The sequence below is a fragment of the Dromiciops gliroides genome, chromosome 3 (genome assembly GCF_019393635.1).
Source record: "Dromiciops gliroides isolate mDroGli1 chromosome 3, mDroGli1.pri, whole genome shotgun sequence".
Lineage (NCBI taxonomy): Eukaryota > Metazoa > Chordata > Mammalia > Microbiotheria > Microbiotheriidae > Dromiciops > Dromiciops gliroides.
In genome coordinates, this window is record NC_057863.1 from 443926305 (window position 1) to 443951081 (window position 24777).

Here is a 24777-nt window from a genome sequence, read left to right on the forward strand (position 1 = left end):
TGGTCCATCTGCGGGTCAATTCAGATGCCAATTGCTTTTAATTGAAAGACCACAGAATAATTAAGGTAATTAACATTTCTGTTGTTTCTGCTGTTTTTCTCTAAAGGAAAAAAAAGATGAAATTCTACATTGAAATTCAACATACTGTGGTCATAAATCAGCAAAAGTTTCACGGAATTTTTCATGTTACTTTAATTCAAGTCAATTCAATTCAATAAACACATCTACTACATGTAAAGCACTATGCCAGGTCTAGCAGAACCACCACAACAACCAGAAACAGTCCCTTCCAGGATCTTATGGTCTATTTATGTCCTAAAATGCTAAAGAGTAAACACCCTCTACCATGTTAATATTGACTGACTGCTTCATTCATTATTGCAGTAGAAGTCCCATAAGGATTGGGATTGTGTTTTGTTTAAACAACTTTCTACCAAGTTGTTAGCATCATGTCCTATAGCAGGTGCTTGATAAATATTTGTGGAATGAATGAATGAATCCTCTGTTTCCTTTCTCCATCACCTCCATTTTTTTCTGATGTTTGAAACCCTCACTGGAAGGCATGCTAATGGAAGCTAGCTTCAGTTAATTGCACTTAGTGATTGATTGATTCCTGCTCCAGAGCCCTGTCAAATGTTCCAGTTGGCTTAGTTCATTGGCAGCGGTCTAATACCACAGGAACTTTTCTTAAGATTTGACCAACTAGCGCCCAACCCCTGTAACATCTACATTGCAGGCCTGGAGCAGCAAGAGCATTTCTAAAACCATCCCAAATTTTTGTTTAGAGTTCCAGAATCCTAACTCTCCATTTCTTTTCTTTTTTCTTTTTTTTTTGGTGGGGCAATGGGGGTTAAGTGACTTGCCCAGCGTCACACAGCTAGTAAGTGTCAAGTGTCTGAGCAGGGATTTGAACTCAGGTCCTCCTGAATCCAGGGCTGGTACTTTACCCACTGTGCCACCTAGCTGCCCCCAAAACACTCACAGGGTTCATTCTTGAAGATTTATTAATAATAACTGATATTCTCAAATGATTCAGGTCTTGCCTCCCACCCAAAAGATCCCTCATTGTCCCTCTGAATCTTATTTTTAGGGTATTCAATTCAGATTACTTGCTATCAACCAATAAGCAGTTCAAACATAAACAGGTTTATTTTAAAAAAAATAAAACATTGGGGGCAGCTAGGTGGGGCAGTGGATAGAGCACCAGCTCTGGATTCAGGAGGACCTGAGTTCAAATGTGACCTCAGACACTTGATACTTACTAGCTGTGTGACCCTGGGCAAGTCACTTAACCCTCAATGCCCCAAAAGAAAAAAAATAAAACATTAAAAAGATATATAAAAAATAAATCAGCTAGGGACACAGATGGGACTCCAGTCTAAGGTTAGTAGCAAGGAAAAAACTCACATCAATTAAGAAGTCTCTTCAATGTGGATATAGTTAGAGTTTCTTTAGTGAAAACAAATGGATATCCCTTCATGGCCCTAATCCTCACTTGCCTCTGGCTTACCCTTGGAGCCTTGCTCTACTTGCTCCTTTTCCTCCCCTTCAGTCTATACCCACTGTCCAACTGGTAAACACAGCAAGGCTTCTGTAACTCCTGTCTTGGTTTTGAAAGCCCCAAGTACCTGCCCAATAACCAGTGCCTCCACCACTGTCACTGCTCTTCTTTGCTGGGCAAGTATGTGGCTTTCCAGTTCTCAATAGTGTCTGCTGTTCCCTATTCACTGCCCAGAATCTGGGCGTTCTCCCCTGTGCCTTTAACTCACAACATTCTGAAATACTTCATTTTTGTTTTTCTCTAATAAATGTATGTATACTCCTGCCTTTGAAGAGCAGGGGAAAGGAAGAGGAGAAAAATGGTCTCTAGCATAGCATTCAAACCCAGGGTAATGAGTTAGCATGAAATAGCTCGTCTTTATTAGGACAAATCAGCAATAACTTAGAGAAACCCAAGAGCTAGCTATACTTATCTGATTTATGCATAACTAGAGAGCTTAACATTTAAATTAGGCAGGATGCCTATTTTTGGAATAAAGGAATGAATAAAAAACATTTATTTATTAAGCTCTTCCTATATGCCAAGAACTATGCTAAAGATTAGCATAGAGACAGTTCTGCCTTCAAGGACCTTATATTCTGATGGAGGAAGTCAGTACATATAGGGGAGAGGTGACCAGGGAAGGGAGTTTTGTTTTGGGAAGATGAAAGATGAGGCAGGGAGGGAGGCCCATATGCAGGCAGACAGTGAGATAGCCTGGGTAGTTGGCTGAATTGGTTGTGAACTTAAAGCATGCTCTGGGGGTCCAAGGCTAATCAGTAGCCATAATGGCCTGTGAGCTGTGTTTGTACACAGTCACTAATCAACTAGATTGGGCCTTGAGGCAGGATCTCCAAAAATGAGTAAATTAACTTCCCCAGAAGCTAGGACATACATTCAAGAAGACCCTTGGCTATAGAGGTTCAGGTCAAAGGTCTCAAGTGTGAAGAGTACTAGCCCAAACTCGGAGGAAAATGTCGGCAGAATCAGGCAGATGGGGAGATGTCTGGCTGGCTGTAACGGGAATGGGAATGGGAAAGCATATTCTGATGTCTTAGGGCCAGCCAGTGGATACAGTGGGATGAGTGGGCAACCTTTACACATACCTAGGGCTTCTCTGAATAAAAACTTTGCTGGGGGCAGTTAGGTGGCACAGTGGATAAAGCACTGGCCCTGGATTCAGGAGGACCTGAGTTCAAATCTGGCCTCAGACATTTGACACTTACTAGCTGTGTGACCCTGGGCAAGTCACTTAACTCTTATTGCCCCCCCCCCAAAAAAAAACAAAACAAAAAACAAAAACAAGGGGGCAGCTAGGTGGTGCAGTGGATAAAGAACTGGCCCTGGATTCAGGAGGACCTGAGTTCAAATCCGGCCTCAGACACTTGACACTTACTAGCTGTATGACCCTGGGCAAGTCACTTAACCCTAATTGCTCTACAAAAACAAAACAAAACAAAACAAACAAAAAAAAAACCCCTTTGCCTTTGAAATTAGAATAGTTTATAAACTCATCTTTTAAATACATTGTAGATCTCTTTATTTATTACTTAGCTCGTTTGAATTTGTTCTTTCAAATACTCTGCTTAGTGAAAATACTTGGCAGAATTTTAATGAAAAAGGGATGTTATTAATTTATGCTTTTAAAGCTATTGCTATGTTGCATTAAAGTTTACATACACTGTCTTTCCTTTAAGATAGTGTAGTTTGGAATAAATAAATTTATATTCAATTGTATTTACTTTGTGTATTTTAATGTTTGTGGTTATTAAGTTTATAATGAAATTAAAAAAAACCAGAAGGAACCCTTTGGCAAAACTTTTGAGTTTTTACATCTCTGGCCAGACTAAGCTGATACTGATAGAGTGATTTTTATAACAGCTCATTATCAAGCAACTACTGAATGCAGTTTTGGTTGAGGGTAGAAAAGGAAATTTGAGTGTAAGAAAACAAGAGCTCTAAATATTAAATGATCTCATTTAGGAGAATCAATGAAACATAACTAGCTTCCATTATGTAAATTGCTGAACATGGACTACACCAACAAATAGGTCACATTCTCATCTTACATAATGTTAAAGTACAAGATGACAAACTCTTGAGCAGGAGGTCCCTTCACTGTGTACAGTACCCAGAGCAAAGTATGGTTGTTCAAATTCCTGGATAAATCCACAATGCTTTAAAGATTGATAACAGAAAGAACAAAATGGAAAATGAATAATATAAAACTCAGGAAACAATGTGAAGATCACAGTATTTGGGAGTATTATTCCTCATATGAGGAACACAAATGGGTTCCCATTTTGGAGGACATTCACTGACCAAGTATCACAAACAAAGCTACTTCAGCTTTATGGAAAATAATTAGGAATCTTATATTATTCAGTTCAATTCAATAAGCACCTGTTAAGTACCCACTCTATGTCAGGCACTATATTGAGGGACTAGGGATACAAAGACAAAATGAAGTAGCCCCTGCTTCCAAAGAGTTTATGTTCAATTGGAAGGGCACACAATATCTATACATATGTTATTTACATAAATGTAAATAGAAAATATACACAATGTAATTTCTGGGGAGGGATAGGACACAATATGAAGGACAGTTTGATAACAGTAAAAAAGGGGTCCTCATGGGGTTCCCAGTGGAAAGGAAGGAAAGAGTGAGAAAAGGACACTATTTGAGAGGGGTTGTTCAGTCATGTCTGAGAGTGTATTGGCATTTTTTAAGGAGGCAGAGGGGTAAAGTGATTCAAAATCCATTTCTGACACCTGTGTGACCTTGAACAAATCACTGAACCTTCTTGAAGCTGTTTCCTCATCTGCAAACATGAATCAGGTTGAACTAGATGGTTTCTGAGGTCCCTTACACCTCTAGATCTTATGATATTAAATCTACAACTCAGAAGCACAGGGATACTGAATAGAACTAGAGGAAATAGGAGATTGGTTTGCTTCACAGCAGCCAAGGTAATGTAGCTCCCTCCCCATTTCCCTCTCCCTCTCCCTTATCCTCTTCCTCTCCCTCTTCCTTTCTCTTTCCCTCTCCCTTGTGAGAAAATAATTATTAATAATGGAGTTCTAGGGGCAGCTAGGTGGCACAGTGGATAAAGCACCGGCCCTGGATTCAGGAGGACCTGAGTTAAAATCTGGCTTCAGACACTTGACACTTACTAGCTGTGTGACTCTGGGCAAGTCACTTAACCCCCATTGCCCTGCAAAAAAAAACAAAAACAAAAACAAAAAAAATAATGCATTTCTTGAGGTGACACAGGGGCCTCGTCTTAGGTTTCTCTCTTCACCCCCAACTTCAGAAAGTTTAGTTCTTAGAAACTTTAGCTAATCCCTTTTGGGACAGGCCCAGGAGCCTATGTGCAGATCAACAGAAATGGAGATAGAAACCACACCTATCTGAATGTACCTTTGCCCACAGAGGGTTTCTCCCACTAGACCCTGGTGTCATCAGGCTAGAGCTCATTTTAAAATGGAGCACTCTTGGGGCAGCTAGGTGTTGCAGTGGATAAAGCACCAGCCCTGGATTCAGGAGGACCTGAGTTAAAATTTGACCTCAAACACTTGACACTATGTGACCCTGGGCAAGTCACTTAACCCTCATTGCCCTGCCAAAAAAAAGAGAGAAAAAAAATGGACCACTCTCAAGTTACCTCAATCAATGTAAGGAGCTGCTTCTATCAAAGGAGGACGGGGACTGGGCCACAAGAGTCTTGTTCTTGTTTTCCTGGGACTCTGTGGAGCTCACCATGCACCCTCTCCTCTCCCTCTTGGCCAAATGTGCTGAGTATGTAATTGTTTTAGGCCTGTAATCCTTTTGACTAGTGAAGTTAGGGAAATGCTACACGTTCAATACTTTATTGATATGTGATATTAATTAATAATAAATACTGCCAAACTGGTGCAATAGCCATTAAATTATTAAGTAGCAATATTTTAGAAATCCCAGCCTAGTTCCCCAATAATTTAGCTCATAAAACAAACTAGCCCCCCCATAATAATATTTTTTAAAAACCACTCTCTCCCTCTCCCTCCTCTCTCTCTATAGCAAATCATACCTTATCTGTGGGTGCTCTGTCCAAAGGAATATGTCTTGATTGCTTAAACTTCACAAGATGTATTGGGGTTTAGGGCCTAGATTTTTTTTTTAAGGACCAGCCTTAACCCCAAATTACTCTGACTCTCATAAATTGGCTAACAATAAGTTTCTGCCCAAATCTTATTGGCCATTGTTTGGTCTCCGTGACTCAGAGTGTAAATAGCAATTGCTTGTTTTGGTCAGAAACGCTGAGGGTCCTCCCTCCCTCCTTTCCTTCCTTTCACCCTTCCTTCCTTCTTCATTCATTCATTCATTCATTCGTTCATTCATTCATTCATTTGTTTTGATTAGGTAAAGGAGGCCATTCTTTGCCTCATTTCTTACCTAGTACTAATCATTGATTTGGAGTTGGTTCTGGCAAACTGAGATCTGAGAAACACTTAGCTCAAAAAGGCTAAAGTCTCCTACTACATCAGGACTATCTCATCATCCAGATGTATATATTCTGCTGGACCCAGATGGCTCTGGAGGAGAGCATGAGACTGGTAACTTTGCACAGCCCTCCCTCACTTAAATCCAATTCCCTGCAAGTCATGACATCACCTCTTGATATAATGGTTCTCTTCCAGAAAGGACAAACAACTTCAACAATGATGATTTGATTATCACTCCCTGAGAAAGAGGTAGAAAGTAGGGGGAGGGGCAGGGTTAAAGGAACTAGAATTATCAAGGATAAGGATAAAGAAGAAGAGGCAATTTGGCTTTCAAACTCATCATTCAACTGAAACCATTCTCTCCAAAGTCACCAATGATCTTTTTTTTTTTTTTTTTTTTTTTGGTGAGGCAATTGGGGTTAAGTGACTTGCCCAGGGTCACACAGCTAGTAAGTGTCAAGTGTCTGAGATCAAATTTGAACTCAGGTCCTCCTGAATCCAGGCCTGGTGCTTTATCCACTGTGCCACCTAGCTGCCCCACCAATGATCTGTTAAATTCCAAATCTGAGGATCCTTTCCCCAGTACTCAGCTTTCTCAACTTCTCTGTAACATTTCAGGTGGTTGACTATGCTCTTTCCTTGTAGATAATCTCTCCACCCTGGATTTTTCTTGAAATTGCCTTCTCTTGGTTCTCCTCCAGTCTCTTACTGGTTCATCTCCCATATATGTCCCCATTATGAATGTCCCCCAAGCCTCTGTACTTTGCCATTATTTATATTCTCTCACTTGAAGATCTCATTAACTCCCATGGCTTTAATTACCATCTCTAAACACATGATGTATGTTCATGTATCTGTATGTATTCACCCCTAATCTTTCTCTCAGACTTCAGCCCTGAATCTTTCAAAAACTTATAGAATATTTTAAATTGGATGTTGTGTAGATATTTCAAACATCCAGAACACAACTCATTAACTTTTCCCTAAACCTTCCCTTCTTCCAAACTTCCTTACTTTTTTTTTTTTGTGGGGCAATGGGGGTTAAGTGACTTGCCCAGGGTCACACAGCTAGTAAGTGTCAAGTGTCTGAGGCCAGATTTGAACTCAGGTACTCCTGAATCCAGGGCTGGTGCTTTGTCCACTGTGCCACCTACCTGCCCCGAAACTTCCTTACTTCTGACAAAATCACTAGCACCTTCCAGTCCCCTAAGTGTACAGCCTTCCCCTTCTCTTCTCATCCCACATGTCTAATCAGCTGCCCAAATCCTGTGAAAACAAATATTGAAAACTATCCTTATATGTAACTGGAAAATAATAAAATACTTTTAAAAATAATAAAATAAATAAAGTCCTTCTCAATCTGGTCTCCCAGACCTACCTTTGCAACCTTATTAGACATTACCACACCTCTTCCAGCTCTCTAAGCTCCAGTAAAGCTGGCCTTCTTACTCTTATTTAAATGTGACCCTGCATCTCCCATCTCTACACCTTTGTACTGGCTGTCTGCCATGCCCATACCTTTGTCTCACCTATACCTCTCAGAATTCCTTGTTTTCTTTACAATTCTGCATAATACCTTCTACATGAAACTTTTCTTTATTCCCACCAGCCCTTAGTGACATCCCTCCCAATTTACCTTTTGTTTCTTTTATAGAAATTTTGTTATTCATGAACATGCTTGTCTTCCCTGGAAGAAAAGAAGGTTCTTGAGGGCAGGGACAGTTTTATTTTTGCCTTTATGTCCCCATCACCTGGCATGGGGCCCAACAAACAGGTGCTTAACAAATGCTTGTTGATTGATTGACTGAAGAGGAAGAAAAAAGAGGAGGGAGAAGAAGGGAGGGAGGGAGAAGGAGAAGGCTTAGTAACAGAGCCTGGAAAAGCTTGAAGCCAAAGTCAGGAAATCTCTGTAAATCGTTTTTCCATAGGCAAACAAAAGGGCTGACTGAATTTAATTCCATTACCTTCCCCCTAACCCCCAATTCAGTCAGAGATGTATTTATTCAGTTTTATCTCAACTGGTTTTGGTCCAGATCCATTAGCCATACCAGACAGGGAAACCATTTCCATGAAATGGTCAGACCCAGTGGCGTGACCTAGAGCTTCCTTGTTTTACTTCTCACCTTTCAGTCCAATCTGGTTAGCACCCGCTGAATCCTAAGTAATAATCAAAGCCGTAGTCCAAGTCTGGACACCAAGTTAACTGCTCCACAAATCAAAGCTTCTGGTTTCTTTCTACAGGTCTTTGTAGGATGTAGAGGAAAAATATTAAGAAAACAAAATTATTCTCAAACATAATATACTTTGCTTCAAGAGAGCTCTTGCAGAAGCAGTGACCGTCTCCCTTCTTGGTCCTGGGTTCTCTGAGCCAAGACAAGGCAGTATATGACAATAGAGAGTACAATGGTGGAGAGCAGCCTGGTGTGCAGGACACAATTCTGAAACTTGCAGACAATTAGGTGGTAAAGCAGATAGAGCAGTATGACTAGAATCAAGAAGACCTGAGTTCAAATGTGACCTCAGACACTTAACTAACTGCGTGATTCTGGGCAATTGACTTCACTGCTGCCTGCCTCAGTTTCCTCATCTGTAAAATGGGGACAAGAGCCCACTGAGCTCTCCAAAATCACAACACACTTTTAAGTTTAATCTGCACTATTAATGTTTTCTCCATAATTTTCTTAAGTCCAGATAAGCAACAAAAAGATAAATTGAGTCCTGCTTTGTAGTTTTCCTATTTCATTGGTATAAATGCTCACACTGGAAATTTAACAATCAGTACAGTCAGTAGGAGCTGGCTCCAGCATACCCCTGAAAGTGAGTAAAAATTTCAGGAGTTACTACATCCCTCATTAAAAATTAAATATAGAGGGGGGGAAGCCCCCTGGTTTCTGGGGTTGCTTGGGAGGAAAGCACTTTATAACAATGTCAATGTCTACCCTCATTACTATTCTCTGTGTCTCTCTTGTAACATTAGAGGAGGGGGGGGGCATGGCTAGAGATATTACTGTTGCCTCTCCTCCCAGGCCTAGAAGGTTCATAGACTAACAGGATAAAAAGGCTCTGCTTGAAGAGAATATAACACCACCTTATCAAGATCTGAGGAAACTAGGGAGGTCCCAAAGAGGCAGATGGTGGTACAGTCGATAGACCTGGGCCTGGAATCCAGAAGATCCGAGTTTAAATTCAGCTTCACACTTTCTAGCTGTGTGACCTTAGGCAAATTCACTTGCCTTAGTTTCTTCAGCTGTAAAATGGAGATAATAATTGCGCCTACCTCCCAAGGTTGTTGTGAAGCTCAACTTAGCACTTAGCACTGTCCCTGGCACACAGTAGGCCTTATATAAATACTTATTTTTTCCCATAGGTCAAGTTTTGAGCAGCCCCCCCCCCATTTTGTGTTTTGGATTCTGCCCAACCTTTTCTTTGGTCTTAATTGCTGTTAGAGACCAGTCTTAAAGAGGGGCAGGAGACCATGCCCCTTCCCCCCCACACACACACAATCGTGGCATTAAGAATATTTACTTGGGGATCTGAACCCATAAAGTGGACCAAAATGGGAGGTGAAGAGCACTGACCAAAATCTACACATACAGCAATTTAACAAGCAGTTATTAAGCACCTATTATATACTCACCCACCCCAAAAGGAAATAAAGAATTCTTATTTAAGGACAACAAATGGGAAGGTAAACAGAAGGAGTAAAATAATGAAAACTAAAGTCCAAAGAAAAAATTTTCCTTCTTGAGAGACACATAAAAATGTCATGCAAATGATGAGTCATATAAGCCAAGTCTTTCTGTAACACACAATGTTAGCTATAGTCTTAGGTTGTGTAAGTCATCTCTTAGCTACTCTCTCTCTTTTTTTTTTTTTTCGTGTGGCTCTACTCAAGTCAAAAATGAAACCTGGAAGGTGACTGTCAAACAGAACTAACTGCCTGCATGCTATGGGACATAATCAATAAAGCAAATAAACCACAAGTTAGGAACTAAAATTTCTCTAGGTACAATGAACATTTATTCCTTGAGCATCAAATTCTGGAAGCCAAACTTTGGAATTCTTATTCAAAAATTTACCCTCCTTGCATTGTTTGACAGCTGTATTCCTGATGTCCTGGGAACCCACAAAAATGGAACTTGGCTTACATGAAAGTTGCAGTTTGACCTAATAGCATTTAGGAAAGCAAAATAAAGGCTTAGTAGGGTTGATTTTTCCCCTCAGAAATGTTTGGAGTAACTATATAGAGATGATTTAGAAAGACTAAAGAAGTTTGCAAAGAGATTAAATGAGTTTAGACAATTTGCATGCAAGATAATGGTCCACAAAAATTCCATCCCTTAACCCAGCTCCTGAAGGGATTATAGTCTCAGGCACAGCTTGTCATATGCCTACTACACCCACCTCTCACCACTAGGGAAATCTGAAGATGTAATGCTAAGAGAGGCTTTGGAATTCCTTTAGTCCAACCTCCTTATTTAACAGATCAGAAAATTAACCCAAGAGAAGTGATTTGTCCAAGGTTACACAGGTAGCTACTGAGGTGGGACTTGAAGCTAGGTCATGGTGGTACAGTTGACAGAGGGCCTGGAGTCAGGAAGATTCATCTTCCTGAGCTCAAATCTGGTTTCAGATACTTATTACTTGTGTGATCTTGGACAAGTCGCTTAACCCTTTTGCCTCATTTTCCTCACTTGTCAAATAAGCTGGAGAAGGAAATGGCAAACCACTTCAGTATCTTGGCCAAGAAAACTCCAAATAGGGTCATGAAGAATTGGACATGACTGACTGACATGACTGAACAAGAACAATAACATCCTAACTCTAAATCCAGAGTTATCTCTTTTACCATTGACTTGGAAGAGATGTGAGAAAGCCAGGAAATGACTGCTCCACAGTGATAATGAAAGGATGGCTAGCAGAGACAAAGTACACAACCTAGATCCCTTAGTATTCTCCAGCTCTACATATTCAGGGGTAATGCAGCTGGCACAGAATCACTGAATCTAAGAGTTAGAAAGGACCTCAGAGATCATTATTTAGCTGGGTGTGCAAATTACAGCCTTCCCTATTTTTGTACTGATTAGGACTTAAATATATTTTTAAAAAAGATTTTAAATAAAATTTTATTGCATTAAAAATTTTAAAAACCCACCGATTATTAACTCTTAGGTTATAAAAAGGGGCATCAAAAAAACCAGGTGGCAAGCAGGATTTGGCTCTCTGGGCATGGTCTGTTGATTCTAGTCCCACCTGGGGCAGAAAAGGAATTTCCTCTAAAAGATTGAGTAATAATGGTTGCTTTCCCTCTGCTTGATGACCACTAACCCATTGCCTCCTGAATTAGCCTGATCTGCTTCTAGTCAGCGCTGATTGATAAGAAATTTCTCCTTATATCAAGTCTAAATATACCTGGCTGAGACATTCATCCATTAGTCCTAGGTTCTTCTTTGCAGAGCCAAGCAGAAAAAAAAAATAGACCTCTGGATTTGGAGACAGAAGATCGGGGTCTAAATCCTGGTTCTCCTATTTGCTGTGTGACCTCGGACAAATGATTTATCCTTTCTGGACCCATTTCATCATTTGTAAAATGGCGGGGGGGGGGGGAGGGAGGGGGGGAGATGTTAAACTAGGTGGCCTTAGAATTCTCTTTCACTTCTAAATCTGTGATTCTAAATCGAAGTCTTCTTCCATATGACAGATCTTCAAACACCTAAAAGCAGTGATTATATAAACCCCACCCCAGGTCTCTTCTCTCAGCTAAACATACCCAGTTACTTCATCCTGATTGTCATCCTTTGGATATGAGTTAGTTTGTCAATACCATTCTTAAAGTGCAGCATCAAGAACCAAATAGGATACTTCAGATATGGTCTGACCAGGACAGAGTGTAGAAGGATCATCACCTTAATGGTCCTAGATATTATGCCTTTCTTAATGTAGCTTAATATCACATTTAATTTTGGATTTTGGTTGTCATATTACACTGTTGATTCACATTGAACCTGTAGTCCCCTAAAATCCCCACATCCTACTCAGATGAATTGCTATCTAGACATCTTTCCCCAATCTTGTACTTTTGAAGCTGACTTTTGGGATGCAAGGAAAAGATCTTACGTTTATACCTTTTAATTTGATCATATTAGATTCAGCCCAGTGTTCCAGTCTATTAAGACTTTTCTGAATCCATGACTCTGTTATCCACTGTTTTAGCTCCCTTTTATCCTCCCATTTTGCCATCTGCAAATTTGATAAGGTTATACTTGCCCTCTATTTCTATATCTAAGACATGGAGAAAGATATTAAACAACATAGGACCAAACAAAGATCCCTGGGCCACTGAACTAGAGGCTTAGTCATTAACAACTCTTCTTTGGGTCTAACCACTAAGTCAATTCCAAATCCACTCAGCTATGTCATCCCCTAGCCCACAGCTCTCCATCTTTGCTGCAAGAGTGGATGGATCAAATGCTACAATAAATTCTAGGTAAATTACATCTATAGCATTCTCCTAACCTAAAGTCTAGTAACCTTGTCACAAAGGGATATGAGATTACTTTAGAAGTTGGGTGAGTCATCAGTCTTCCTGAGCCTTAGTTTCTTCACCTGCTAAACAAAAGAGTTAGACGAGGAAAACCTCTAAGACACCTTCTAGCTCTATGATCACTTATTCCTTTTCTAGATGCTCATTAACCATTCCTTTAAGAGAAACATGCTACCATTGATGCATGTCACAATATGACACCAAATATGTCACATTCCAAGTCAAACTCACTGGGCTTTGGTTTAATGACTTCACACTTCTCTCTCTCTCTCTCTCTCTCTCTCTCTCTCTCTCTCTCTCTCTCTCTCTCTCTCATCATTACAGTATTTGCCCTACTATAATCTTACAGCACCTCTTCCTACAGTAATTATCCTCTCAAAGGTCACTGATGGCAACAGTGAATCTTCTTGTGTTGAGAAGATTTTTAAAACATGCCACATTCACAGTTAATCATTCATCCATCCTACATCTGTGAATCAACTTCTATGTGCAGAACACTATAGGGACAGGTACCTTTAATCCAGGGTAAAGTAGAAAGCATGGATGATTTTTGAGGAGGGGCATGACATTTTCAGGTGGCACAATGGGCCTGAAGTCAGGAAGATCTGAGTTACTTCTGGCCTCAGACATTTACGAGCTGGGTGACTTTGTGTGAGTCATTTAACCCTGTTTGCCTCAGTTTCCTCATCTGTAAAAGGAGCTAGAGAAGGAAATGGCAAACTACTCTAGTATCTTTGCTTAGAAAATCACCCAATTTGGGTCTTGAAGAGTTGGACATGACTGAGACCTGAATAACAAGTAATATTTCCAGGTTTTTAAATTCTGAAGAGTAATCTGGAAGTCATGTGTAGAACAAACTGCAGTAAGGAGAGACTGGAAGAGGAACAAGCAGTAAAAAAGCTTTTGTAGTCGTTTTGGCAAGAGAGAATCTTAGAAGATTAGAGCTTGGAAGCACCTCAGGAGGCATCTAGTACAACTCCCCCATATGATGAAGTCCTCAATTAGATTTGTGTGTGTGGAAATGAAAAGATGAAGACAGATGTGAGAGATACTCAAGTCTTTTTGAAACATGTGATTTTAGACATTGGACTAAGTCGTAGCAAACCATTACGTTTAAGTATATTTTCTGTCTTTTAATTTGTTCTGCAGGGTAGGGGTATCTAGAATGTGTAGCAGTTCTATCTGCCTTTTTTTTTTAATGAGGCAATTGGGGTTAAGTGACTTGCCCAGGGTCACACAGCTAGTAAGTGTTAAATGTCTGAGGCTAGACAGTTCTATCTGCTTTAAGAAAAGTCTTTCAAGGGATGATTATTAGAGAAACCCAGGAAGACTTTTATGAACTGATGTACAATAAGGTGGGCAAAACCAGGGGAACAATTTGTATCATGACAATGACATTGTAAAGACACCTCTGAAGGACTTAGGGACTCTGATCCATACCATGATTCCAGAGAATTCATGATGAGACATGTTCCTCACCTCCAGATAGAGATGTGATGGACTCAAGAGTGCAGAATGAGACATATTAGATATGCCTAATGCAGGAATTTGTTTCGCTTGGCTGGACATGTTTGTAACAGGCATTTTGTTTTTCTTGCTCTGTCAATGCCAGTAGGGTAGGAAAGGGAGGTAATAATGAGAGAAGGTCTGTCTTTGAAAAAAACATTTCATTTTTAAAAGTTCTTCGAGACAAACTAGAAGACAAATGTTTCTAGGACTGCCTATATGTATGAGAGGTTTCACATAGCAAAGTATAAAATTAGAAAATGGAATTCTGGGTTAGCAAAGAACACATTGGAAAAGATTAGGGCTGCAGGTCTCAGTGAGGCTTGAGTAACTTCCTGAGAATTCTAGCTCTTTTTCAGAAATAGTTCTTTGCCTTTGCCCCTCAGGGCTTCCGCTTTTACTCATGGATATCTTCATTAATCATTGAGTCCTTAACTCAAAGCACCAACCTACAATTTATACCCTGATTACTTATCACCTCCATCTTCATCCCCTGCCACCAGTATGTGATACCTTGTTCCTATTCACTTCAAAGGATCATACTGGTGTATATTTAGAGCTTAGAGATCATCTACTTCAATATCCCTTCCCATTTTACAGTTAAGGAAACTGAGACCCAAAGAGGTTAAACGACTTGCTTGAGATCACACAGCTAATTAATTAGTTGCAGGGCTATGATTTGAACCCAGGATTCCAAATCCAGCATTCTTTCCGATGAATCATATTGCTACATTTAAATCTAACAAACATTTATGGAGTGCCTCCTATGTGCAAGGCAGTATAGCATTGTGGATACACAGCTGACATAGGAGTAAAAACCTGGGTTCAAATCCTGCCTCTGATAAATATCAGCTGTGTGACCATTTAACCTCTCAGTGCCTCCAGGAAATTTTCTAAGACCTTAAATTACAGAATAGGTACTGATCTGCATTGATAGAGGGAGTTTCCTCACTAGGAATTCCCTGTGACAATGAAATCTGGTTAAAAAAAATGTGCAAGGCATTGAGGCTATCAGCCATGGGTTTCAACATAACATCATATAGTTAGGAAAACAGACAATTACCTTCTACTTAAAGAATATTTTTAGATGAGAATGTTTCCCCATTTCTAAAATAAATGAAAATAGACCTTGCTCTCAAGGAATTTACATTCTACTGAAGGGATACATCAAATGTATACATCTCCACATATAAGTGGATTTTCTAAGATTTATTTGAAAGGGGAAAGAGAACATACAAATTCAAGTAAGGTAATTATAAATACAAATAAAATTAATGTATCTTGGATTATGAGATACTGAAATTTCTAAGCTATTCAACCTAGCTTTAGTGCTCTTGATCTAACTTGACCCATTGGGTGTCTGTCTGTCTGTCTGGCTGTCTCTCATCTTGAGTGTCTCAACATGGAAGAGAAGAGAAAGAAGGAAGCAGTTGTTAGTCATCAGTGTTCTCCCACAGTTATGAGTATTCTCTTCCTCTTCAAATTATCTTGCATATTTTTTGTATGTATATGTTGCATGTCCCCAGGAGAATGTAAATTCATTGAGGACAGGGACCATTTCATATTTGTCTATGTACCTAGCACAGTGCTTTGTATATATTACACATTTAATGAATGTCCATCGAAATGTAAATCCTATTCCTCACAACCACAAGGCAATAATGGCATTTCCCTGCCCCAGGACACCCCACATCCCTGGTTCCATACACAGATTTTTAGAGGTTCTATTGATTTGGAGGGAAGAGGAGAAGGGGAACAGACCTGAGATTTCAATGGTGGGAGGAAAGCCTAGATCAGCACCTGCTCTGTAGCTTATGAACCTAGAGAGTGTCTGGATGCTATTTAACTTTTGTTAGAGGCAGGACTGAATCCAGGTCTTCCTGACTCTAAATTCAGCTCTCAATCTGCTATGCTAAACTTGCCTTTCACTTTGCTGATAATGCTATGTAATATAACCAAGGTAAATCAGTTAGGATAATGATTTCTACTTATTGAAGGAAGATGAGAATAACATTCTCCTAAAGTAGTAATTCCCAGATCACTGACAGTTCAGATGTCCTCTACTTTAATATTCCTTCTTACTGTGTCAAACATCTATTTTTTTTAAAGTAAAGGCAATTAAAATTAATTCTAATCTTAAGATGCTTGGAGAAATTAATAACAATAAGATAGCTAAAGATGCTCTGATAATTAATCATAAAGCCAATATTGGAAATCACTATTGGACACATTGAGTCAAGAGAGTTGTGAGTCTCTTAAAAAATCATGTGTACACTAATGCATTGTTGGTGAAGTGGTGAAATGATCCAACTATTCTGGAGAGCAATTTGGAACTATGCCCAAATAGGTCTTTATCCCAAAGAGATCATAAAAAAGGGAAAAGGACCCACATGTACAAAAATATTTATAGCTGCTCTTTTTGTGGTGGCAAAGAATTGGAAATCGAGGGGATGACCATCAATTGGGGAATGGCTAAAAAAGTTGTGGTATATGAATGTAATGGAATACTATTGTGCTATAAGAAATGATAAGCAGGCAGATTTCAGAAAAACCTGGAAAGACTTACATGATTTGATGCTGAGTGAAATGAGAAGAACCAGGAGAACATTGTACACAGTATCAATAACACAGTGTGATGATCAACTGTGATAGACTTAGCTCTTCTCAGCAATACAATGATCCAAGATAATTTTAAAGGACTCGTGATGTAAAATGCATCCAGAAAAAAGAACTGTGGAATCTGGATACAGATTGAACCATACTGTTTCTACTTTTGTTGTTGTTGTTGTTGTTGTTTTAGGTTTTTCCCTTTTGTTCTGATTCTTCTTTCTCAACATAACTAATGCAGAACTATATTTAATGTGATTGTACATATATAACCTATATCAGATTGCTTTCTGTCTTGGGGACAGGGGAGGGAAGGGAGGGAGCGAGAAAATTTTGGAACTAGAAATCTTAGAAAAATAAATGTTGCAAACTAACTAAATAAATGCTCAATGATTAAGTGAAAAAAATTATGTGTACAAAAAAGTATTACTTCCCTCTTCCCCTGTGGACACATATGAATATATACACATAGTCGATCTATTCACACTGCCTCTAAGAAGTAAGAAAATATAATATTTACCCTGGTAATGGGGAAATGTCTTCACATTTAAAAAGCTTCTTTAAGGAAAAAAATATTTTCTTTGTGTCTGTCTTCCTAACTACATACTGATGATGAGGTCCATTGCCTGTGTTTTCTTTAATTTTACATTTATGATTATAATGAATAAATACAACTGATGTGCCTATAGCAAATTTGATGGGATAGGGCAAAATGTAGAGGACAGTACCAATAACCAGGGAGCTAAAAACAGCAAGGATTCAGAATCCCAAAGACGGCCCTGAAATTAAGACTGAGTGGCTACACAGTATCAGATGTGACATTTGGTAATGAAATTTGGGAGGGATCTCAAAGGAGCAGTAGCCAACCCTTCCAGAGTGCAGTCTGGTTTCCATGTGATTCCCAGAGAGATTATTTGGATTTTGTTTGAAACTCCATTGTGTAAACATTTATCTCCAAATGGATGACATCTGAGCTCGTTATGATAAGGGTGGTTGCAGTTTGGCAAAGTGCTTCAATCCTTTTCAAGTGGCCTTTGCCAGCATTGGGTGGCTCTGTTGCATTGACCTAATGGCTTGTTTTGCCTGTTGTAGCATTCTATTTTTGTAATAGTTCTTGTCCAGATTGAGCTCAAGTTCCAGTATTACGAAGGCCAAGGAGAAAAATCCACCCTGGCATTTTCTTTCTGGTTTCTGAATTACAGCCAAGATAAGGGGAACCAGTAATGTGCACCATGAAAGGCACAGGAGGATAATACAAAGTGTACATTAAAAACAGTCATGAACTCTAAGTACCTGAGGTTTGCCGAGAAGACTGGACTTGTGTAAGAAAAAAAAAATACTAACATCAGATCAATGTAAGGGGGCATAACACAGACTGTAATTAATCACCACCTCAATAGCTCTTGCCCACAGTTCTATCAAGTTTATACTGGATGATCGGCAAGAATTAATACTCTTTAAGGGTTATATCCGATCACAGGCTTAGAGCTAGAAGGGATCTTAGAAGTTGAGTCCAATTCCCTCATTTTGTAGATGGGGAAACTGAGGTCCAAAGAAACTATTTGATCAAGATCAAGATCATCTATGTAGTAACAGAGCCAGGATATGAGTTCAAATCCTCTGATTTCAAATCCAATACACTTCTCACTGAACCATGTTGCCTTCTTTTCAAGGAGTGGCTCTTAGACTATAGCCAGCAGACTCCTGTAGAGGATGAAGAGTAAAAATTGCCAAGAGTTCGGAAATTCATGTGTGTATCAAGGATTGTTCCTTTAATCTTTAGTAAACTCTAATAAAATATACATGTGACTTAGTATAATATATAAGTAAAATTTTGTAGACTGAATGTCTCATACATATGTGAATTACTATTTTTCAAAATTGGGTGTTGATCTTTTTGTTTCTTTTTCTCCCTCAGTCCCTCCCTCCCTCCGACCCACCCTCCTTTTTCTCGCCCTCCCCCCTCCCTCCCTCCCTCCCTCCCTCCCTCCCTCTCTCTCTCTCTCTCTCTCTCTCTCTCTCTCTCTCTCTCTCTCTCTCTCTCTCTCTCTCTCTCTCTCTCTCTCTCTCTCTCCTCTCTCCGTCTTTCAGGGGTAAGGGTGGGGAGAGAATCCAGAGCTATGATTTCATCTGTGTAGATGACTCATGATGTGAAAACTCTTTTCACTCATGTAGATCAGAAACCTATATACTTGGAGTCTTAAAGAGTTGCTTGAATTACGGAGAGGTTAGGTAACTTAGGTGGCATGTGTCAGAGGCAAAGCTTAAACCTAGGTCATACTGATTCCAAGACTAGTGTTCTCCCCATTAGTCCACACTACTTTTTAGATGTTGTTTTGATAAATAAAGTATAAATTCACTTAAAAGCTTGATTGATTTCACAGGGGCTTTTTGTCAGCATGTATTTCTTCAATCAACAAATACAAATAATATATTAACTATCATGTTTGGGTTTGACAAAACTTTTTAGAGTTAAAAATGGATCCTCATTCTATATAGTATAGTATTATCCACTATGTTGTTGTTGGGTTATTTCAGTCCTGTCTGACAATGTGACCTGATTTGGAGTATTCTTGGCAAAGATACTGAAGTGTTTTGCCATTTCCTTTTCCAACTCACTTTACAAATGAGGAAACTGAGGCAAATAGGGTTAAGTGACTTGCCCAAGGTCACACAGCTAGTATGTGTCTGAGACCAGATCTGAACTCAAGTCTTCCTAACTCTAGGCCTGGCATTCTATCCACTGTACCACCTAGCTGCTCATTATTCTCTATAGAATATAATAAAGACATTATAAATATATCCTTATAGCACTTAGTCATTTCTTTTTCATTCATTCATTCATTCATAGCCTCTGAAAGTCTCCTATCCCTTTTATAACACCCAGTGCTCATGATGATCCCAAGTTATCAGGAAAATGCTTGTTATATTCAGAATTCTCAATAGGTAAAATAGGAAAAGTTTTGCAGTTTAAAGAGACTTTTAGGTAACTGGGAAATGTTACTTATACTGACCAACTCATTTCCCAAATTTATTAGGTAAAGGAAGCTCATACTGTAGTAAAAAAAAAAGAAGAAGAAGAAGGAAAGAAAGAAAAGAAAGAAAAAAGTCAGTACTCCAGACTTTTCTATTGGTGCAGCATAAGTTAAATGCTTTAGATAAAGAAGCAAAGTACTGTGCTTTCTGAATAGGCTTTTCCTACTGCATGCAATCCCTTCTTATTAGGATATGGGAAATGAGTCAGCTCTCAATATTCACACTTATAGGGCAGTGGTGTTTCATAGAGATGTAAATGCTAATGCCAGGATCATGAAGATCACCCGGCACAATCTCTTCATTGATAGACCTCCTGACCCATATGCTCAGGGTAGTTGTCATGATTTAATCATCTTAATGAATATTTCTTTCCCTCCCTTGCTTAATAAAGCACATAGGCTTGGAAGACATGATCTTTTACCACACGTGAGAACACATTTGTTGTATATTAGTGTTTTTGAAATGGAAAGTGCCAACATACTTTTTTCCATATGACCGAAAAGATTAGAGAAGGGCTAGACACCAGCTTCCACCAGAGAGCAAGTTCAGATCGAACATGGGCCACTGATGAAGAAGAGCATCATCCAAAAAGGGACAATTGGTTGGAAAACAATTTTGTGGCATATACTATTTCCTGTAACCTGGTGAATATTTAAAACTTCAAACATATACATTCTTCAGCTTTTTTTTCCCCTTCTGACTTCTCTTCGTCACTTCTTTTTTGTTTTGTTTTGTTTTGTTTTGTTTTGTTTTGTTTTGTTTTGTTTTGTTTTGCGGGGCAATTGGGGTTAAGTGACTTGCCCAGGGTCACACAGATAGTAAGTGTTAAGTGTCTGAGGCCAGATTTGAACTCTGGTACTCCTGAATCCAGGGCCGGTGCTCTATCCATTGCACCATCTAGCTGCCCCTCTTCATCATTTCTTAAGGTGAGAGGCAGCTTGTGTGTGCAAAAGTAAACATTCACATTTACCTCTGAAAAACAAATCATGCTACTTTTTTCTACTAGTGTGCTGCATCTATTAGGGGAGAGAGAAAAGGAGTACTAATTGATTTGTTTTTCAGTTAAGGACTATCACAAATGCATTTAAAATGAGCTGTCTTCTGACAATATTACTTCATTTCATTCTTGCTTCTATTACAATTTCTATGACACTGAGAACTCAAAAATTTATATTTAAAATTAATAGCAGTCAAGCCTGTGAAGAAGTTGGAATGTTCAGAAGTTTTGGTTTCCTTTTATTGAAGAAATGGTTTCCTTTTATAGTTATCCACTTAAAGTATAATACATTTTAATATTTCTCCTGAAAAATATGTTTATGGTGAGACTTTTGTTTTCTTGGGTTTCTTTCTATGTTAGCTTATCTTGTTAAGTTCTTAGGTTGAACAAACCAATGTTGCCTTTACATATATTGAAAAGCAAGCATTCTTTGGATTGTTTTCTCCCCCTTTTCTTCCTGTTTTCCCCATCCTCCCCATTCTTCACTTGTTGTTTAGAGGCAGCTAGATTGTTGCTGTTTGTCCTTCATTCTTTTTTTTTTTTTTTCCGGGGCAACTTGGGTTAAGTGACTTGCCCAGGGTCACACAGCTAGTAAGTGTCAAGTGTCTGAGGTCAAATTTGAACTCAGGTTCTCCTGAATCCAGGGCCAGTGCTCTATCCACTGCGCCACCTAGCTGCCCCCTGTCCTTCATTCTTGAAGAGGACCATGACAGATGTTATGACTTGCAATGAATTGGATTTAAGTGAAGGAGGGCTGTTCAAGGTCACCAACCTTACTTTCTCCTTCAGAGCCATTTGGGTCCAGTGCCAAAATATACATCAGGATGACTGGCCAAGGTCGCAAAGCTAGTAAGTTTCTGAGGTGAGTTTTGAACTCAGGTCCTCCTGACTCCAGGGCCAATGCTTTATCCACTGAGCCAAGGCAGCTAGATGGAGCAGTGGATAGAGCACCAGTCAGGAAGAACTGAGTTCAAAAATGGTGTCAGACATTTACTAGGCGTTTGATCCTGGGCAATCACTTCACCCTTTTTGCCTCAGTTTCCTCATCTGTAAAAGGAACTGGAGAAGGAAATAGTAAACCACTCTAGAATCTTTGCCAAGAAAACTCCAAATAGCGTCACAGTCAGCTCTACTGAAACAACTGAACAACAATTGTCAATACTTAATGTAGAGTTTTACTGAGTCACTCTAGGAGCCAAAATCACCACATTGCCACCTCCTCTTGTGTCTCCCTTCTCCAAAGCGTCTCTTTACCCCATCCCTGAACACTGGCTTGGGGCATGGAAAAGATTTCTCCTTGACAGGTTTACTGTTTAACATATATCTATTTAAAAGGGTTCTGCTTTGATGGGCACACCCTCTCTGGTCTCTCTCCAAGAATTCAGGCTCCATATGGACTGAAGGTCATATTAAATTTATAATGAATTTCCCATTCTGTACAATATTTCTACAAAGATTCTCCCTAGTCTCTGACAAATCAGCTGCGGAACAAGAGAATGATAACAAGGAACTAGGTATGGGCTGAGAACCATGTGCCTATGTCAGAGAAAGAGATCACGCATCAAAACTTTCCAGTTGAAAAGGCTTCTTCCCTTGAAATGGCCTACAAACTCACATGCTCTATTTTGCATTTTCTTTTGACTCACAAATACAATCAGTTTGGGCCCTTATGTAATTGTAAATTATAGTCATACACAAGCATGAAAATTAACTTTTTATCACACTTTGGAGAATGAAATTTAGTGGGGGGGAAGTGCCAGGAGCGACCACTTTATAGAAGACAAAAAAGTCAGGGCTGATCCTAATGGGGGGAAATATTAGCAAGAAGGATAAAATCACCTTACACAGATGCAGTCAGTTGATCATTCAATAAGCCTTTAATAAGCACCTACTATGTGCCAGTCACTATGGTAAGCTCTGGGGATACAAAGAAATACAAAAGACAGTCTCTGCCCTTGAGGAGCTGCACTACATCAATGCCCAGATTCCATATTTTTCTGTTTGGCTGAATAAATTTGCTACGATGCAAGCCAGCCATCTGTCTGTCTTTCCTTTTATAAGATGGAGTAAGTTTTGAGGCTGCTTCCTTGTCCAGAGGGCTTACAACTGTAGGGAGAAATGGGGTTTCTGATATACATTTTCTTTCCTTAGAAGGAAAATTCCCTTTTAGGGTGTAGAAAGTTGATTGTTACCCTTGATTCAGGTTTCCTTTCCTGCTGTTCTGATGCTGACACCTGAACCCTTTGCTCCTCTTTCCAACAAACTAGCTCCAGTCGACTTTCATGTTTGTAGATAGGGAACCTACAATCAAATCTTTTCCTCAGCAATTGCTTCCTGCCTTCTGGAGAGGGCTGCTGGAAATGACTCATCAATAAACAAACATACAAATAGCACAGACAACATAGAGTTTATTGATACTGAGAGCAGAAGCCTATTTTTCAGGGCACTTCTTACCTGGCTTTTGAGAGGCTTCCCTGGGGCTTGAGAATTGAAGATCTGGAGAACCAGAAGACACCCAAGTAGACTGTAGTGAATCACCCCTGGAGACTGCATGCTTCAGAAGGGACCAGTTGGGGAAAGAAAGCATTTGTACACTGTGAATAAGGAACCTTAAGAATGCTATTCCCATTTAACTAAGATAGCCCTTAGCCTTGGTTGTAAAGGAAGAAGTAAAGTCAATGTGATTTTACTTTGTTATGTGTTCTAACCCTATATTGGAATGAAGAGGGGCCATACTTGGGGCTATTGGTGACTGAAACCTTGTGTCTTGTTAACATTCTTTCTCTCTCCCCTCCTTCTTTCCTCCCTCCCTCCCTCTTTTTCTTTTCTCCCCTTCCTTCCTTCTTTCCTCTTCCTTCCTTCCTTCCTTCCTTCCTTCCTTCCTTCCTTCCTTCCTTCCTTCCTTCCTTCCTTCCTTCCTTCCTTCCTTCCTTCCTTCCTTCCTTCCTTCCTTCCTTCCTTCCTTTCTCTGAACTTGTAGACCTTCATCCTTTCCCAAGTTCATTCTGGACCATGATCTTTAAAAAATAGCTATATGCTTATTTTCTCTTACACTCCATTTGTATCTATAAGCAAAAAAAGGATGGGGGGAGGAAGAAGCCTCACCGACCTATAGGAAGGTATTAATCTACTTAACATTTCTAAGTACATCATCCAAAGGATTTTGTTTTTTTAATCTTACATATGCTCAGCAGAGTTACTGGCAAAAACTGTACATTTTCTTCATTTCATCCTTTCAACATCAAATACTGAGCAGCCAAAATTGGATCAGACTTCAAAGCTGGCTCTGTGCTCCAAGTCACAGAGCGACTCCCCCATTTCACATATTGAATTCGAGCAGGATATCAAAGTGCTACCAGAGAACCTCGGGTCCTCGCTCAGAAAGAGGCTCTAACATCTGTAGAAAGTGAAGTGCGCAGACAAATCACCTCGGGGAGCAGCTCGCATTTATTCTCAGCAGCAAATTTCCAGCCTTTTGATTCTTGTGTTCACTGTACCTCCCTGTCTTTCTACTGAACTAAAGTTCTTTAGCAAGCTGGGGGTTTTGTCTCAAAGACTTCAAAACCTCACTAACAGTTTCATGTGGGGATGGCTGGACTGAACAGATAGATCCAGGCATCTTTCAGCCCAGTCTCTAAAATGAGACTACCCTGACTTGGGGAATCCAAACTCTTGGTTACCTTGTTTATTTGCTGGTGGAGAACATCGCACTCCTTGGGAGAACTCTGGGTGAGCTGTCGCCTAAAAATAACAATGAAAAAATTCTTTGCTTTTAATGAAAGAATCTTCAAATTGATTGTTTTCCCTCCCTCACCAAAAATTCATCAGAGAGCACAGTTTTATTAAGTTCACATGTTGCTTTGTCCTTTCCCTTCTCCCCCAACCCCTATCCCCTGATCAAAAGGATATGATCAGCTTCAATTAGGCATATCTGAATAACAGTTCTTAAATATTACAATGTAGCAACAGCGATCTCTGGGATTCCAACAACAGGAAAACCAACTGCGCTGTTTACAACTGTGAGATGAGAACAAGTTCAGTGAGCATGTCTGCATGATGAGA

At 39.6% G+C, this 24777-nt stretch overlaps 1 protein-coding gene across 1 annotated transcript in view; it reads right to left on the bottom strand.

Annotated features, from left to right (window-relative positions):
- MYO3B (myosin IIIB) overlaps positions 1 to 24777 on the bottom strand; it is a 600588-nt gene that overhangs the window by 93877 nt on the left and 481934 nt on the right. The window contains 2 exon segments of the mRNA XM_043993615.1: positions 23170 to 23269; positions 24396 to 24456. Coding sequence (XP_043849550.1) covers positions 23170 to 23269; positions 24396 to 24456 — 161 coding nt within the window.